We start from the raw sequence: 17,670 nt of genomic DNA on the forward strand, positions 1-17,670 counted from the left end.
TACAAAGTTTTAATCAGGGAAGTAATAAAGTATGACTCATTTTTAAAAGATCACTGTTATTACTTTATGGAAATATTGATACATTCCATTTCACATGGCTAATAGTGAAAACAGAGGAATATTTACGAGGCAACGACACTGGTGTAGGAAAGAGATGATCCTAGCTTGAACGCAGCTATATAAATTATGGAGAAGATTATTTCTAAAAATGTCACTTAGGGTCTTCCCATTAAGGAATGTGCATGCTCTAAAAAGAGAAGAAGCAGACTGGAAAGAAAGAAGTAAATAAGTCCTTTATCTCTTCCTACTTTTCCAAAGCTTCCCCTCAGTTCTTTGAAGATTTCCTTAGTAAAACATGTTTAGTGGACTCCTTCTGAAGCTTGTGGCTGATAGCCCATAGAATATGCAAAAAGGTTTCTTGATATTTACTTGAAGCAAATATGTTTCCAGTAAACCTTAAAAGGAGTTGTTCTCCTTCTTTCACTTGGAAACGGCGAGATGGCTCTGGAGGACCACTAGACGCTTCCAAGCGCAAGTTCCTAAGCACCTGATGTAAATCTTCAGAAGGCACCACTAAAATGACGATTCTATGTGGGTTGTCTTTCTGGTGATAAAGTACAATGCAAACAGTGATGCTGAGCATGGCTTCCTCCAAAGACTTCACAAAAGAAACCAAATGGCTATTGTCCATAATGGAAGACGGGTGAAGCACTATAAACCTGCATGGAAGAAAGAAGGAGTAACCTGAGGGAAACAGCCAGTTTCAAAAATATCAAGAATAACTAATAACACCCCCAAAAAGCCATTATTAACCAAACCTCCTTTAAAAATCAAGCATTCTGATGACTAATTGATTAAATTCGTGAATGACTTGAATGAAACTCTTGGCAGTCAGGAAACCAGCTTAAATCAAGTTCTAAAACAGGTGCCCATAAACAGAGAAGTCATCTAGCCTCAGCTTAGCTCTAAATATGGCAGCATATTTTAAATTATATTTTAACCAGCATTACCAAAGAGTATTACTTCAAAGAGAGAAAGATGATCCAGATAATCTGTTTACTATCAATAGGACACAAAATATATGTCATTATTAAGTGGAGATTGAAATATTCATCTCTGTCACTGTGTGATAAGAGTTGTTATGGTGGACCCTGTATGGGTTGAATTGTGTCCCCTCCACCCAAATCCTGTGTTGGAGGCCAAATTCCCAGTACCTCAGAATGCAACCTTATTTGAAGATATGGTCTTTACAGAGGTAATCAGATCAGTGTGAGGTCATTAGAGTACACCCTAATCCAGTATGACTGGTGTCATAAAAAATAAATTTGGACACAAATATGCATACAGAGAGAATGCCATGTGAACATGAAATGAGCCATCTATAAGCCAAGGAAAGAGGCCTGGGACAGATCCCTCAGAGTCCTCAGAAGGAATAAACCTTGCTAACACCTTGATTTTGGACTTCTAGCATCCAGAAATGTAAGAATACATTTCTGTTGTTTAAGCCACTGAGTTTTTGATACTTTATGATGGCAGCCTAGGAAACTAATTCAAATCCCTCTTCCTGGTCTGGCCCACCTGTTGCCCAACTGTTCTCCAGAAAATTGCTCTATAAGAGCCCCCTCCCCCAGAACAGCACCACATCCACAGACAAAGACTAACTGATGCAAGAGTGTAAAGCCAGCCTCCTTGGAACTCACGCTTCAGAGCTCCCCTGAGGTATCAGGCTGAGGTAAAACTTCAGCTCAAGCCATAATTTCTCCCATTTCTTCCCTTACCCTCCCTGCTTTCTTTCATCACTCTACAGGAGTCCCCTGAGAGCCCTCTCTCAAAGAATCACTTGCATTCTCATCTTAGACTCTTTTTCTAGGGAACTGACCCAAGACAATTATAGACGTAAGTTCTTCCTTTATGAGATAAAGGCTATCTTTGGACATGTGATTGCCCTGTCTTTATGAGTGTCTACTTCTCAGGAACCTTAACATGTCTAACTCTTCTCATAATGAGCTGTCTAGAAAACATGGAAATGAGAAAGCAAAATGAGGACACTGGAATAACAAATTCAGTTTATATATACATAGGAGATAAGCATAATATGAATGGTTAATTACTATCTCCATGAAATTTCAGAAATGAAGGTGCTATTTTAAAACTATTTTGGAGTTAGAAGAAAGCTGTAAAAATAAATTTAAGTTAAGAGTGGTTTCCAACAGCACCTATTAAACTATCGTGAATGAAATTACTGATAGGGTATTCGTGTCAGGCCTAGTTGGCATTTTAAGCACACCCTAAAGGACTATTCATATTTCTATTTGAGGAATAAAAGGTCTAATCCTATGATTCTACATCTGTAAACATCAATTACGAACCATCAGGATATAATATCATCAATATTTTTTGTTTACTGTTGTATTACCTCTCGAAATGTTCACACAATTCAAATGATATCAAGCCACTTTGCACGGTTCTCACCACGACACCATCAAGCACAAACCAACCACTGTCTCGGCTTCTGAATCCCAATAATTTCAAAGATTCACAAGCATTGTTCCCAGGTTTTCTTATGGAAGTGCTTTTTGTCCTATAATCCGGAAGCAGAAGAGAAACTGGTAAAATTTGTGTAGCATAAATCATATTTAATGCATTCATTCTTTCATTAAGTGAATAAGCCAATAACAATTCATTAAGTATATGTTATGTGCCAGTAATTATGCTGTGCACCAGGAACATAAAGATAAGGTATATGTTGCCCTTGCTCGACAGAAGCTCACAGTATTACAATATTAAACAATCACAGGACAAGGTGATCTGTGTGGTAATGAAGAGAATGTACAGGGTGGTTTAACAGCAGAAGGAAGGTGTTCAGGAAAGCTTGCAAAGTGAAAATGCTAGTATTGAAGATGAGCTTTGGAGAATGAGAAACATTTTACTACTGGCAAAAGAGTTAAGGGAATATCCCAAGTCAATAAATTCACTGATGTAAACTGATGCTTTAGGATAGCCAAGTCTCGTGGTATAGCAACCATAGACTCTGGAGCAATACTGCCTAATTCCAAAATCTGAGTGGCTCTGCCTATTATTAACTGTATGACCATGAACAAGTTATTTGACCTCCCTATATTTCAGTCTTCTTATCTGTAATATGAGTGTAATAATACTATCCACCTCATGGGATTAAATGAGTTAAAATTTGTAAAGCACTTAAAATTGTAGTAAGGATAAATGGTATTGATATTCTCACCCTAATTCCTACAGCAGACATGGCCAATCAGCTTTCTTGTACAATTCTCCTTGCTAACTTGCCCCACCCCAAAGCCTTAAAAGAGACAGCTGTATATACTATGTGATACTTTCTCCCAACCAGAGCTGATTTCGCTAACACTAGATCAACTTCCAACACCCAGCCAATTTGATTTCTTTCTTTGAAATTTGACTAAGAAAAAGGCCCAGAGATTGTAACTTATTGTCCTTTGGCTGTAGTGCCCTGGGCTATGAATACGAATAAGCAGAGAGATTATTAAGAAAGGAAAAACAGAGCAGATGCTAAGAAAGAAAAGGGAAAACACAAGGTGAAAGAATTAGGGTAATTTTAGAGATGGAGAAAGCAGAGAGTACCTATTGTAGCCTTACAATAAACTCTTCTTAAATTCACTTAAATGGGTATCTTAAGTGGGTATTCACTTAAAAGCTACAGAAAGAAAAATACTTGATACTGAACGTCTTGCTGGAAAAAGGAAAGCAAAACCTGGTCTAATGCTGCTAAAACCCACAAGGCGGACAGAACCGTTCTAGCTAGGTACTAAAGAATGATGACGTAAGTGTGAATCCCACATCTTTATTTGTGAATAGAATTAGTTACGGGTTTAAAACCACTTTAGTTTCACAGGTTTAGCTGTCCTATAAATCATAAATAAGGAATTGAACTAGATTTAAAATGTCTACTTTGAAAACTTTAGACTGTGTTGATCAACCAGATTAAAATCAAGAGGATAGGGGAAAATATAACAGTTTTTGGCTTTTGGTTTATACAAATATGGTAAAATTTTTAACACTTGGAAGGTAATAATCTATTGACACAGGAAGATATACTCATACTGAATCCAGAACTTTGGTCATTTACTAGAAATTGACTTAATTATATGTAATATATATTTTTTTCTGATAATAACTCCTACTTTTTTCCTAATAATAGTCTGTTTTCTGTGAAAACCTACATGTTTTCAGCTACAGTGGGGCTGACCCTACTCCCAGGTCTAGGTGGGTATATGACCTGAGCCAATAAGTACATTTGGCATTCATCAGTGTTGTTTTCAAAATACCCAATTTCCCCCTACCATTCTGAGCTCATGATGGAGTTTCACTTCCTTGTCCCCTATGGTTGAGTGGGGCCATGTGACTTGTTCTGGTTAATGAATAGTGAACAAGGTCATTCTGTCATTTCCAGGCTAAGCATTTAATTACTAGTGTGGGTCTATCCAAAGGTCTTTCTTCTGCCACCATGACAGCAACCAAACAGTGGCTGCCCTTCAGCTTAAGTCTAGGAGTGAGACGACCAAGCCTGTCTTTGATGAATCAGTTTTGTGTTACCGTGCCATAAACTAGGCTAGCCTGCCTTGTACAGCACATCTTCCTTTTGGTTTTAGTGGTCTGTTCAGTGATGGGTTTGTGACAGATTTGGAGTAAGAATAAGAGCCAGGGCTTTTATGTATACTCATGGGGAAAAGAAGTTTCCTCTTTTCTGCTGAACTTGGAGTTTTGAAGACATAGCAATATTACCAGCATGAGGAATAAGCATGTTGGAGGATGGAAGTGACACAGAGGAAGCAGAAAGAGAAGAGAGACTGGGATTTTCCTGGTCCAAGAGAAATATTAAAATAAAAATATCCCCAGATTTGTAATTTATGTGGACCAAAGAATTCCTTTTTTCTTAAGCACTTTGGGTTTGTTTTTCTGTCACTTAAAATCAAAAAAGTCCTTAATGATATTAAGGTCAAATTTAAACTATTTTTTTTCCAGTTGAGATATAATTGACATGTAACTTTGTGCAAGTTTAATATGTACAATGTGATGATTTGATACTTGTATATATTGAAAATTATTACCACAGTTAGGTGAGTTAGCACATCTATCACCTAAAATTTAGACTTTAATATGATAATAGATACAACTCATATTGAAATTAAATAATTTAGTGGCATCCTTATTTATCCCAGCTGTTCTTAACAGCACTGCAACTAAACACTTTTTTTTTAATACATACTATTAGCAAACTTTGACAACTAGTATTGCCAGGCAGTGAATAGCCCTTGATTATACTCCACAAAAGATGACAGTTTGATATACTAATAGTTCCATAAAACATAATCAACCTTTATTAAATCAACTTGTTTATTCAAGAATAACTGACTTTCCTATTTCTTTAGTTCAAGGCTCTTTCAATGTCCAAAATTTCAGGCATTAAGGGAATTATGATTGGCCCATTTGGGGTCAAATATTCAAATATAATGAACAGGAACATTGAAGAACATGGAAGCTCCTTTAGATCCACTAGGATAGAAAATATAATTTCCAGAATTTCTGGTATAATTACCCAGAAATAAAATAGTAGTGTAGACAAACCATCAAGTGTCTTCCCCAGGCTGCCTTTTTCAAGTCTAAGAGTGTCCTGATGCATCATTCCCAGGTACAGGCCATAGTGCCACACAATTAAGATTTTTCCCTGAGATAAAAAAGGTTGTTCCAAGGTACCTCAATATTTTGTCTCTGCAAGTAGAAATAGACATTACAGGGAACTTTTCAAGGTTAGTTTATTTTCTTGTTTTTTAGACTATATATTATTAAAATTTTTATTGGAGTATAGTTGCTTTATAATGTTATGTTATTTTCTACTGTACAGCAAAGTGAATCAGCTGTACGTATACATATATCCCCTCTTTTCTGGATTTCCTTCCCATTTAGGTCACCACAGAGCACTCAGTAGAGTTCCCTGTGCTATAGAGTAGGCTCTCATTAGTTATATATTTTATACATGGTATCAGTAGTGTATACATGTCAATCCAAATCTCCCATTTCATCCCACACCCCCTTCCCCCTTGGCATCCATACATTTGTGCTCTACATCTGTGTCTATTTCTGCTTTGTAAATAGGATCTCTGTACCTTCCTCTCAATTTTGCTGTGAACCTAAAACTGCACTAAAAATAGTCTAAACCACTAATCCATCTCACTGATGACGTATGATATGGATCATCTTTTCAAATGCTTATCTGCCAACTGTACATCTTCTTTGGTGAGGTGTCTGTTAAGGTTTTTGGCCTATTTTTGAATCAGGTCTTTGTTTTTTTATTGTCAAATCTTAGGAGTTCTTTGTAAAGTTTGGATAAGAGTCCTTTATCAGATGTGTCTTTTGCAAATATTTTCTCCCAGTTTGTGGCTCACCTTCTCATTCTCTTGACATTGTCTTCCCTGGAGCAGAAGTTTCTAATTTTATGAAGTCCAGCATGTCAATCATTTATTTCATGGACTACACCTTTGATGTTGTATCTAAAAAGTCATTGCCATACCCAAGATCATTTAGATTTTCACCTATGTTATCTTCTAGGAGTTTTATAGTTTTCTGTTTTACATTTATGTCTACATTCTACTTTGAGTTAATTTTTGTGAAGGGTATAAGATTTGTGTATAGATTCTTTTTTTTTTTTTTTTGTATGTGGATGTTCACTTGTTCCACTGTCTTTGCTCCATTGTATTGCCTTTTCTCCTTTGTCAAAGATCAGTTGACTATATTATGTGGATCTATTTATGGACTATTTACTCTGTTCCATTGATCTATGTGTCTATTCTTTTGTCATCAATACCACACTGTCTTGATTACCGTAGCTTTATAGTAAGTCTTAAAGTCAGGTAGTCCTCCAATGTTGGTCTTCTCCTTCAATATTCTGTTGGCTATTCTGGGTAATAGTTTCTTTTTGATTTGGAAATTAAATTAAATTCTTCCTCACTTGGCTTTCCAATCCACAGGTAACATTATACGTTCTTAAGTATAAAAGTATATAATAAACTAAACATATTTCTAGTATACTACCTCCAAATTTAATAAATGTGAAAAATCATATTTGCTCAGTAAGCACTTACCTCAAAATTTTGCTGAAATAATTTCATTCTATTAAGTGAGATTAACCTGTGTCAACAACATTGTACTGACTGATCAGTACAAAGAAAAATATGGCATGTGTGGTTTTACTTTTTATAAAATTACCATTTCTTAATGTAAAACATGGTGATTATAGTTGATAACACTGTTATATAGTTGAAATTTGCTAAGAGAAGAGAGTAGAATTTAAATGTTCTCACCAAAAATATTTTTAAAGGGTTGATATGTGAGGTGATGAATGTGTAAATTAGCTAGATGGGAGGAATCTTCACAGTGTATCCATATATAAAATCTCCATGATGTATGCTTTAAATATTTTACAATTTTCTTTGTTAATTATACCTCAGTAAAACTAAAAAGTAAATAAATAAAATGACTTTTTTACGTGGAATCTTTTAACTATTATAAATTAAATACACAAGACACAAGATTATAAATAACAAATTGACACTAAGTAATCTAAGTTCTCTATCTCCCTAAGGCTAAACAGCTAAATCCTGATAAATATGCTTTCTAATGTGTTTTTTTTGTTTTTTTGGCTTGCAATAAGCAGAAGGAATCTTAAAGGAATGTCCCAAATTCCCCTCCAAAACATCTGTGAAGCCAGGGTAAAATCAGGGGGCAAAGAGCCAGGAATTATGGGATTACTATGAGGACAAATTCCTTTCCAATAACTTAGATACAGGAGAATAAAGCTGTAAGTGATAATCAAGTGAGCAAAACAAGGAGCTGTGATCCTTGAGATCTTCACCATAAAAGGTGAACTTGAGAACTTGACCAAGACTCTCAAAGAGGTTGAAGTAGTCCCAGGTAAGTAGCACCTGGTTCTCAGCATAGACAGAAATAAATGCCATCTGGAGGAAAGCAGCTCCATTTACAACTGCAGAAATCTCATGTATACATAATCACAAACAAAAGTCCCCAAACATATAAAGAGATAAATACCATGAATGACAGCCAGCAGAAATAACAGGCAACACCCTCAAAAACTGCAGGTATCAGAATTAGTAGTTACAGTATGAAAAAACAACTATATATGAAAAGTTTAATAAGATAAAGGACAATATCATAAAAATAAGCAGTCAGCAAGAGACTATCGAGAATGATGAGGGAAATCTGAATATGAGCTAAATAGAACCTTAAGATATAAAAAATATAATTGCTGGAAACAAAAAGTCGAGATAGATTAAAAGTATATTTTAAAGTATACAATATTTGTGGCAATTGAACTGAAATGTGAAAAAATTACACAGAACATAGCATACAGAGACAGGAAGATGGAAAATGTAAAAGAGAAGAAAAGAAATATGGAATTTAGAAAGATATGGCCTAATATACATCTCATTGGAAATCCAGAAGTATGGAGTACATAAAATGGAGGTGAGGCAATATTTGATTAGAAAACATATAAGAATTTTTCAGAAATGTGAAAATGCTGTATGATAGCATTTATACGTGGAATCTGAAAAATACAACAAACTAGTGAATAAAACAAAAAAGAAGCAGACTAACAGATATAGAGAAGAAACCAGTGGGGAAAGGGAAGCAGGGAGGGACAAAGTAGGGGTAGGGGAAGAAAGGGTTATTATGGGATTATATGAAATCATGTGTGTGAAACTTTTTAAAATTGTGAAGCACTATAGAATTTTAAAAAATCTTTCATTTAAATAAGTAAATAAAGTCCTTCAAAAACACAAATGAATAAGTAGTTACAGGAAGGTCTAAAAGCAATAAAATTTATTTTTTAAATCTAAAAAAAATGTAAATCCACTTATTCAGAAAGCATAATGTACTGTATTCAGAAAAAGTGTTTAAAATTTACATCTAGATACATCATAGAAAAATTCAGAAATCCAAGTACAAAGAAAAGATATTAAAAACAGCCAGCAAATAAAGCAGATCACCCAAAAAGTTATGAAAATAAAATTTGCTGAGATCTTCACGGCATCGATAATTAAGTCCATGAACAGTGGCATAATATCCCCAAAGAAATGAGGAAAAAATCAATATAAATCAAGGATCTTAAGCCAGATCAGTAGCTGGTCTCCAGAGATACTAACCATACCTCTCAATATTCATGTCACTGTGTAGCACTCTCCCACAATGAACTAGAGACAGTTCCGAGACTGGCTTCAATCAATAGAATATTTCAGAAATGGTGATCTGATAACTACGGGCTTAAAAATTAAGAAAGCCTGGCAATGTCTGCTTTTGTACTTTTGAAAGCCCTGATCATCCATGTCAGTAGTCCAGCTATTCTTCTGGAAAGAACCCATGACAGAAAGAGGCCATAAGGAGAAGTCAGGTGGAAAGAAAGAGACCTTGAGACTACCTGGAGAGAGAACGAGGCCCAGCCATTTCAGCATACCAGCGGAGTCCAGGCTTCCAGCTACCACTGCCAGGGCTCCAGACATGTGAATAAACCCGTCTTGGACTTCCCAGACTCAGCACCATCTTACTGCAATGCATAACAGACCCTAGGCAAGATAAACCAAAGAACAGTCCAACTGAGACCCCAAACAACCCACAGAATCAGGAGAACTAGTAAAATGGCTGTTGTTTGGAACAGTTTGATATGAAGAAATAGATAACTGAAACACACAGCAAAATTCTATTTCAAGAAAAACAATATACAAACAAATGCTCATGGATTGGAAGAATTAATATTCCATACTACCCAAGGTGATCTATAGATTCAATACAATCCCTATCAAAATCCCAATGGTACTCTTTATAGAAATAGAAAAAAATTTTCTAAAATTCATATAGAACCAAAAAAGACCCTGAGTAAGCAATCTTGAGTAAGAACAAAGCTGGGGGCATCACATGTCCTGATTTCAAAATATATCACAAAGCTACAGTAACAACAGTATGGTACTGGCATAAAAACAAACATAAAGACCAATGGAACAGAGTAGAGAGCCTAGAAATAAATCCACACATCTATAGCCAACTCTGATCTTCTACAAGAATACCAAGAACACACAATGGGGAAAGGCTACCCTATTCAATAAATGGTTTGGGGAAAACTGGATATTCATATGCAGAATGAAATTGGACTTATCTCATACCACATGCAAAAATTAACTCAAAATGGATTAAATACATAAACATGCTGACTGGAAGGAAAATCAAAACTTTCATTGCTTAAAGTTGATGCAAGAGTTTACATAGAAAACTTGAAGGAATTCTCGAAAACAAATATTAGAAATAATGAGAAGGTTTAGAAAGGCAGCTGGCTTCAATACCACTGCAGAAAAATCTAATGCATTCATATATATATATATATATATATTTTTATGAGAAAACAAACATTTTGCATACCATTTATAATAGCAGTTAAAACTATAAGGTATCTAGGAATAAGCCTAGCAAAGCGTGTGTAGTACATATGTGGGACTTTGATAACACTTCATTGAAAGACATTATAAAACTACACAAATTGAAGCATGTATTATAGGTAACAGATTTAAAGACTTAATATGCTAAAGATGTCATTTTTCTCCAAATTGACCCATACGTCAGAGGAAATTACTAGCAAAATCCTAACAGAGTTTGTTCTTGCGGACCTTAACAAACTGATTCTATTTTATATGAATGGGAAAGTTTCAAGATAAACAGAAACAAAAATTCTCCTGAATAAAAAGAATATGATATGGCTTACCTATCAGATATTGACCTTTTAATTACAAAGCCTTAATAACTATGACGGTGTTAGATTGGCTCAGAACTATGTAAAAAGACTAACCAATGGGAGAGCTCAGAAAAAGAAAACTAGTTATGTGACAGAGGAGGCTTTGCAGATTGTTAGGGAAAGAAAGAATCGTTCAATAAATCATGCTGGTAAAATGTTATCCACATGGAAAAAAAGAATTCCTACCTCACACTGTATATAAAATTCAATATCAGATGGATCAAAGACTTCCTTGAAATTCAAACCTTTAAAATTATAAGATAAAAAAGAGGACCATTTTTATAATTTAGGAGATATAAGTATTTTAGGACTGGGCAAAAAGCACTGATCATAAAAGAAAAACATGATAAATCTGTCACATAAATATAAAAATACAGACCACAAACTGGCAAAGGATTAACACTGAGACCATAAACAATCCTACAAATCAATGTAAAAAGTTCAAAAATGAGCAAAGAAATTAAGATACCTCACATATAAGAAAACACAATGTCTAACAAAAGCCATTATGAAAGATGTCACCTTCATTGTAATCAGAGCATTGCAGATTAAAACCACATGAGATCCATTTTACGTCTATTAAATTTTCCAAATTACAAAATCTGACAATATGCAAGGCTAGAAAAGATAAAAAGCAATAGTGGGAGCATGAAATTTAGTTCTACCAGTTCGTAAAACTTGTAAAATTGTACATGTGCATACCCTATGACTGAACATGACTTCTAGGTAGATACTCTAAAGAAGTGCTTACACAAATACACTTTGAGTGAAGAATAATCATAATAGTACTATTCATTTTAGCAAAAAAAATTACCCAAATGTCCATCAGTAAGAACACTGGTAAATAAAATACAAAGTTATTCAATAAAATATTATATAGAAGTGAAAATGAACTTTACACAATTATAAATGGAAAAGCAAGACTATAAGACTATACACAGTAGGGTACCAATTTTACAAACGGTAAGCACAAACAAAACCAAACAAGGTATTGTATAGTGATGAATAAAAATATATTGGGGCTTCCCTGGTGGTGCAGTGGTTGAGAGTCCGCCTGCCGATGCAGGGGACACGGGTTCGTGCCCCGGTCTGGGAAGATCCCACATACCGCAGAGTGGCTGGGCCCGTGAGCCATGGCCGCTGAGCCTGTGCATCCGGAGCCTGTGCTCCCCAACGGGAGAGGCCACAACAGTGAGAGGCCCGCGTACCACACACAATATATATATATATATATTTATTTATTTATAAAAATAAAAAATAAAAGCAAAGGAATGATTCATAATTTCCTAGTAGTGGTTAACTTTGGTGAAGATGAAGAGCAATTAGGGTAGCAAGGTAAGGGATGGGATGGGGAGAGATAAGTAAGGAGATGTAATTGTATTGATAACATCTAATTTCTTAAGTTATGTGGTAGCTTTACCAGTTTCTCCATTTTATTATTTTTTGTGATATGATGCATATATTGTACAAATATTCTTGTGTATGACTCACATATTACATTTTAATAAACTGATCTTAAAACCAATAGCATTATATAGAAATGGCATTTTTCATGCAAAAAATTTCCCATCTAACTCTCTAAAATATTTCTTGCATAATATGGAATAAGTTTCTATTTAAGAAATTAATTTCTCCTTTCATTACTGTCAAGAAATCTTTTCTGGCTGATAATTAAATAACTCTCATCTTTTCCCCAGAAATCATTTACACATGAAAGAATGAACTGCAACAAAGACCTTTTATTCTTTATATTCAAACTATGTTTTGGCCTCAAATCGTTTTTATCTTTTTTATCTTCTGAGGTATGGATTGCTTCATTGTGTTTCTATTTCCACAGAAAATGTTCAACTGGCTTTCACTCTTTGATGAAAGAATGTTAAATAAATAGTTCATGTACGTTCTCATTTAATTGTTTTATGCTACACTGGATGGGGAAAATGCACCGCCCATGTCTAGCTCTAATAGCAACAGAGCATATTATAACTTATCAATTTAGTATTGTCAGAAAGTATAGAAAATTAATGACACAATTTACTTTTCTACAAATTTACTCATTAATTTATTTAATTCACCTAATTCAACATAGCACCAACTATGTTATAATTATGCTGAGGGATGATAAATGGAAAAGGGAATTTAATAACACTGTGGTGTGATTTAGGATGTACAAAAGAATAGGGCTGGCACAAAGAGAGGAGTGTTCAATCCCTCCTGGAGATCAGAGACTGTCTTGACAGATAAGGAAAGAGCTGAGCTTCAGCTTATAGAATAAATGAGAGTTCTTCAGCTAAACATGGTAGAAAAAGTGAAGAGATGATGTACTAAGGCAAAGAAATGGAGAAGAAAAAAGAAATTGACACTGGCTAGTTGAATTGATGACAAATGGCAATCTTAGAATGCTGGATGAAATGTCACACACACACACACACACACACACACACACACACAATTTGAAGGAACTCAAAAGCTGGAAAGAAAATCTCCTAGATCTGGGAAAAAAAAATCTCAAAAAGCTAGAATCCTCTTTCCTCTCTTGGGAATGTGAGGGACTGAATCTATGAATCCTCCCATCCCCATCAGCCTGCTCCCCACCACCAACCATGCACACACACCAGATGTGTGCAGTCTAGAGCCTAACATGTACTCAGGCACATTAGATACAGCCTCCAGCTGTCAGCTGGAACTAACTCAGTCAAAAAACTGGAATCCCCAAAGGGCAGCTCTGGCTATGAAATGAGAAACAACAAAAACAACCAAAATCCCTTTGAACACTAGCTCAAGAAAGCAACAAAGAAGCACACAGAAGCTGCTCTGGGTGGAAGGGAAGGGAAGAAGAAAAGCTGATCTGATCAAAAACTATAATCAATACTCAGAAATGAATTTCTAAGGCTAAGAGTCATAGAATGGAATTAGAATGATAGTTTACTAGATTAACCATGGTAATAGATAACATAGTTAACAGCATGCTCATAGATGATAGAATAATCTGAATGAAACTTAAAAAAAAAGTGTTTACAATGATTAAAGGAATAAAAGAAGAAATAGGAAGCATAATGTAAAAACAGAGTACCTTGGGAAAAGTTTTCTTAAGACCTTTAAAATATAGCAATAGCCTTTTAGAAATGAGAATTTTAATTAATAAAATGAATAGCTTAAACAATTGACAGTAAAATTGGTAAAATATATAATAAATCTAAGGAAACCTCTGCAAATACAGCATATAAAGTATTAAAAATATTTAACATTAAGGTGGACAACAGAATAAATTGTTTAACCCATTTATATTTATTTAATATAACTGATGATTTTATTTATATGATATTTTCTCTTTGATGTCACCATGCTGTTTTCTTTCTGTTGCCACTTTGCCATGTGAATTTTTACTTTTTCTTTTGCTTTTATATTATTTATATTCAATACCAGATATTTGAAAATAAGAATTACTCTCCTATTCTTGATTTCTTAAATTTTATTTTATCCTTAGCTCATTAATTTTATCTATTTATTTATTTTGTTAAGAACAAGTGAGTTGTACATTTTGTGAGCCCTTGTATTAAAAAAAGAAGAAAACTTGTTTGTTAGATGAAAACCCTAATTCCACAACATCTTCCCTTCAAATCTTTGAAGGCTTTAGTCCATTTTTCCTTGATATTTCATGCTGCAAAGAATGAACCTAGGTCTAGACTGATTTTATTCCTTCTTAATCTGTTTGTGCTGAATGGATGCTTATAGAATTATGTTTTATTTAAATGTACATTTCAATTTGCCATGTTTTATCTAAGTATAGGGGTTTTTTTCATAAATTTTGAAATCAACACTTTCTAACTCAAGGTTTTAATCAACATCAGAAAATCACATTTTCATGCCTTTGATTGTTGCTTCTTGTATGATTGTTTTGGTCTCTTTCAATGGTACTTATAATTATTAGGTTACATCACTTCAGATGAGTCCTTATCATACCTTGGTGACTTTTCATCTGAGCTTTTTATCTTTGTATCTCATCCTGTTGTTCTTCATTCTTTTCCTGGTCTATCCTGATGGCTTTCTGTTTCTTAGAAATTTTGCTTATTGAATACTACTTAAACTTACAAAATAGATTTCTATAAAATCCTCCAGGTAACTGTGTTTCTCATTATTCAAATTACTGTGAAATGTCAGGATAACATTCTCTTTCCTTATTTCTATAGTTTGTTTTTTGTTATTTTTGTTCTTCTGTTGAAGTCTTGGTACTGATTGGTATTGATTTTTTTTTTCCTTAAGACATCATGGAGGACTTGGGTTTTTTCTTATCCTTGAAAATATTTTTCTGCCCACTTTCAATTTGGTTGCTGTTTGAATCTCTTTCTTAGATCTAGAGGGCAGATCCATGTGCATAATTTCTAAACCAATTTTCAGTGTCTAGTCATTTTTACTGAGTATAATTTCTCTGGAGGAAGGTGTAACCTTCTCCTATCTGTGCTGATTGGATTTACAATGCTTTGAGTCGACTAAGTGTATGAAAATGTGCCACACTCAGCATGCATATCTTTTAGAGATCTTATCGCCTCTATCATTATCCCTATACTTTTGGCAATTTCATTTTTGACAATGCAATACACTGCCTCTAATTTCTTTCCACATTCTGCCCTGTTGTTTCTGAGGGATATGGAAATACAGCAAAGGAGAGGCAAAGAAACACTGATCTAGTCACTTCCACAAATGATATCTGTGTATTACAGGGATACATTTTTATTCTCATTGGTATATACAGACTATGGGATCAACAATCAGGGACAGGCAAATTGGTTTTCTATTATCTTTCTGTGAAATAGAACTGCTTTGTTTTATGATGTAAAGTACATGTCAGGCACAAATTATTTTTATTAATCCTTTGCAATCTACTCTATAGACAGTAGAAATACTAGATTCTAGCAATAGGTGACCAGTCAGAATAAATTTTTAGAGTAAAGCTCTCATCTTTAATATATATATGTATATATACATATAAAATGTATGTGTATATGAAGTACATATTTCTATATATTTTAGGGGCTTTTGAAAGAGAATGTCTTAATCTGTTAGACTAATACATTTAAATAGGAAGCTCCAGGATATTTCCGGTTTTAAATCTTACCTTACCATGATATACAGGAACATGGATTAACTCAGTGCCAATTGGGAGATATATATATATCCCAAGTAGCAAAAGCAGGTACAAATGGATCATGTCTATATTTCTATGTTCTCTCTCACTTACCTAATACTAGGGAAAGTTTAACTTCATCCCCTAGCCACAACCCAATGTTCTACTATTGTCAGCTTCCTAAATTAGAAACAGTGGTAAAGAGCAAATAATCCACTTCTCTGTTTCTAGTCTTGCAGCCTCAAACTAAATAGATGATGGCTACATAGAGTCATGATTAGGAATAGAGATATGTTGAGTCCAGACCAAGCTTGCACGCTTCTCACGTACAGTCCTTCCCTGGTATCCAGATGCAAGAGATTGCTTCTAGGACCCCCAGAGGTACCAAAATCTGTGGATGCTCAAGTCTCTTATGTAAAATGGCGTAGTCTTTGCATATAACCTACACACGTCTTCCCATATACTTTAATTATCTCAAGATTACTTACAATACTTAATACAATGTAAATGGTATGTAAATAGTTGCCAGTGCATGGCAAATTCAAGTTTTACTGTCAGGAACTTGCTAGAATTTAAAAAAAATATTATCAACCCACAGTAGGTTGAATCCTCAGATGTGGAACCTGGGGATAACTGTACAAGTTCTTAATCTCATTGAGTTTCAGACTTCTCACTGATAAAATGAAGGTAGGGTGGTGGGGAGATTGGATGAGATAATGTACATAAGGAACCTGGCAAATAGTAACTTCTCAATTAATAATAATTTTTATTTCTTTCTGAACTTGTTTCTCCCTCTGATGTTTTTTCAAAGAAAAAAAAATTCCCTTCAGTACCAAAGAATAGAAAGGTCCCCTTCTACATTTCTTATTAGGAAAGAAAAGTAAATATTAAATGAAAGGACAGAAAATAAGATCAGGGTTACTATTATTCAGTGTATCCTATTTGTTGTTAACATCTCATTTCTGATTTCATTTCTGGCTGGTAACTCAATATGTATATTAGTCTTATTTGTGGGGATTTTTTTGAATTATAAAAATTAGGAGAGAAAGGAAACTGCCTATATGGCAAATATAGACTCAAATTTACTGCCTGCCGATGCAGGGGACACGGGTTCATGCCCCGGTCTGGGAAAATCCCACATGCCGTGGAGCGGCTGGGCCCATGAGCCATGGCCCCTGAGCCTGAGCGTCCGGAGCCTGTGCTCCACAACGGGAGAGGCCACAACAGTGAGAGGCCCGCATACCAAAAAAAAAAATATATATATATATATATTATATATATATATATATAGAGAGAGAGAGAGAGAGACTCAAATTTAATTTATGTTTAAAAAGATCAGGTTAATCTTTTCCCACATCAACGGAATGCTCTTAAACATAGAAATTACAATCATCATATCACATCTTTGTAATTAACCATATCATAAATTTTTTGAAAATAAGGATTGATTTTATCTCTTTTGTGTCAATCTTTTCACATAGCATACTTGTGAACCCGTTACAGCTAAAATCATTACCCTTCTGGATACACAACATTTTATTTCCATATTAAAAATATTTCATCATATTTCAATACTGATATTTCAATACTGATTATTTCCATATTAAAAATATTTCATCATATTTCAACCCGTTACAGCTAAAATCATTACCCTTCTGGATACACAACATTTTATTTCCATATTAAAAATATTTCATCATAT

The 17,670-nt window shown here is 34.4% G+C and overlaps 1 protein-coding gene across 1 annotated transcript in view; it reads right to left on the bottom strand.

The window, feature by feature from the left end:
* The window catches only part of DTHD1 (death domain containing 1), a 70,171-nt gene that overhangs the window by 41,444 nt on the left and 11,057 nt on the right, over positions 1–17,670 (bottom strand). Inside the window, 2 exon segments of the mRNA XM_029234712.1 lie at positions 430–719; positions 2,417–2,581. Of these exon segments, the coding sequence (XP_029090545.1) occupies positions 430–719; positions 2,417–2,581 (455 nt within the window).

This window comes from Monodon monoceros, unplaced genomic scaffold (genome assembly GCF_005190385.1).
Source record: "Monodon monoceros isolate NGI ecotype Baffin Bay Population unplaced genomic scaffold, NGI_Narwhal_1 Super_Scaffold_20, whole genome shotgun sequence".
Lineage (NCBI taxonomy): Eukaryota > Metazoa > Chordata > Mammalia > Artiodactyla > Monodontidae > Monodon > Monodon monoceros.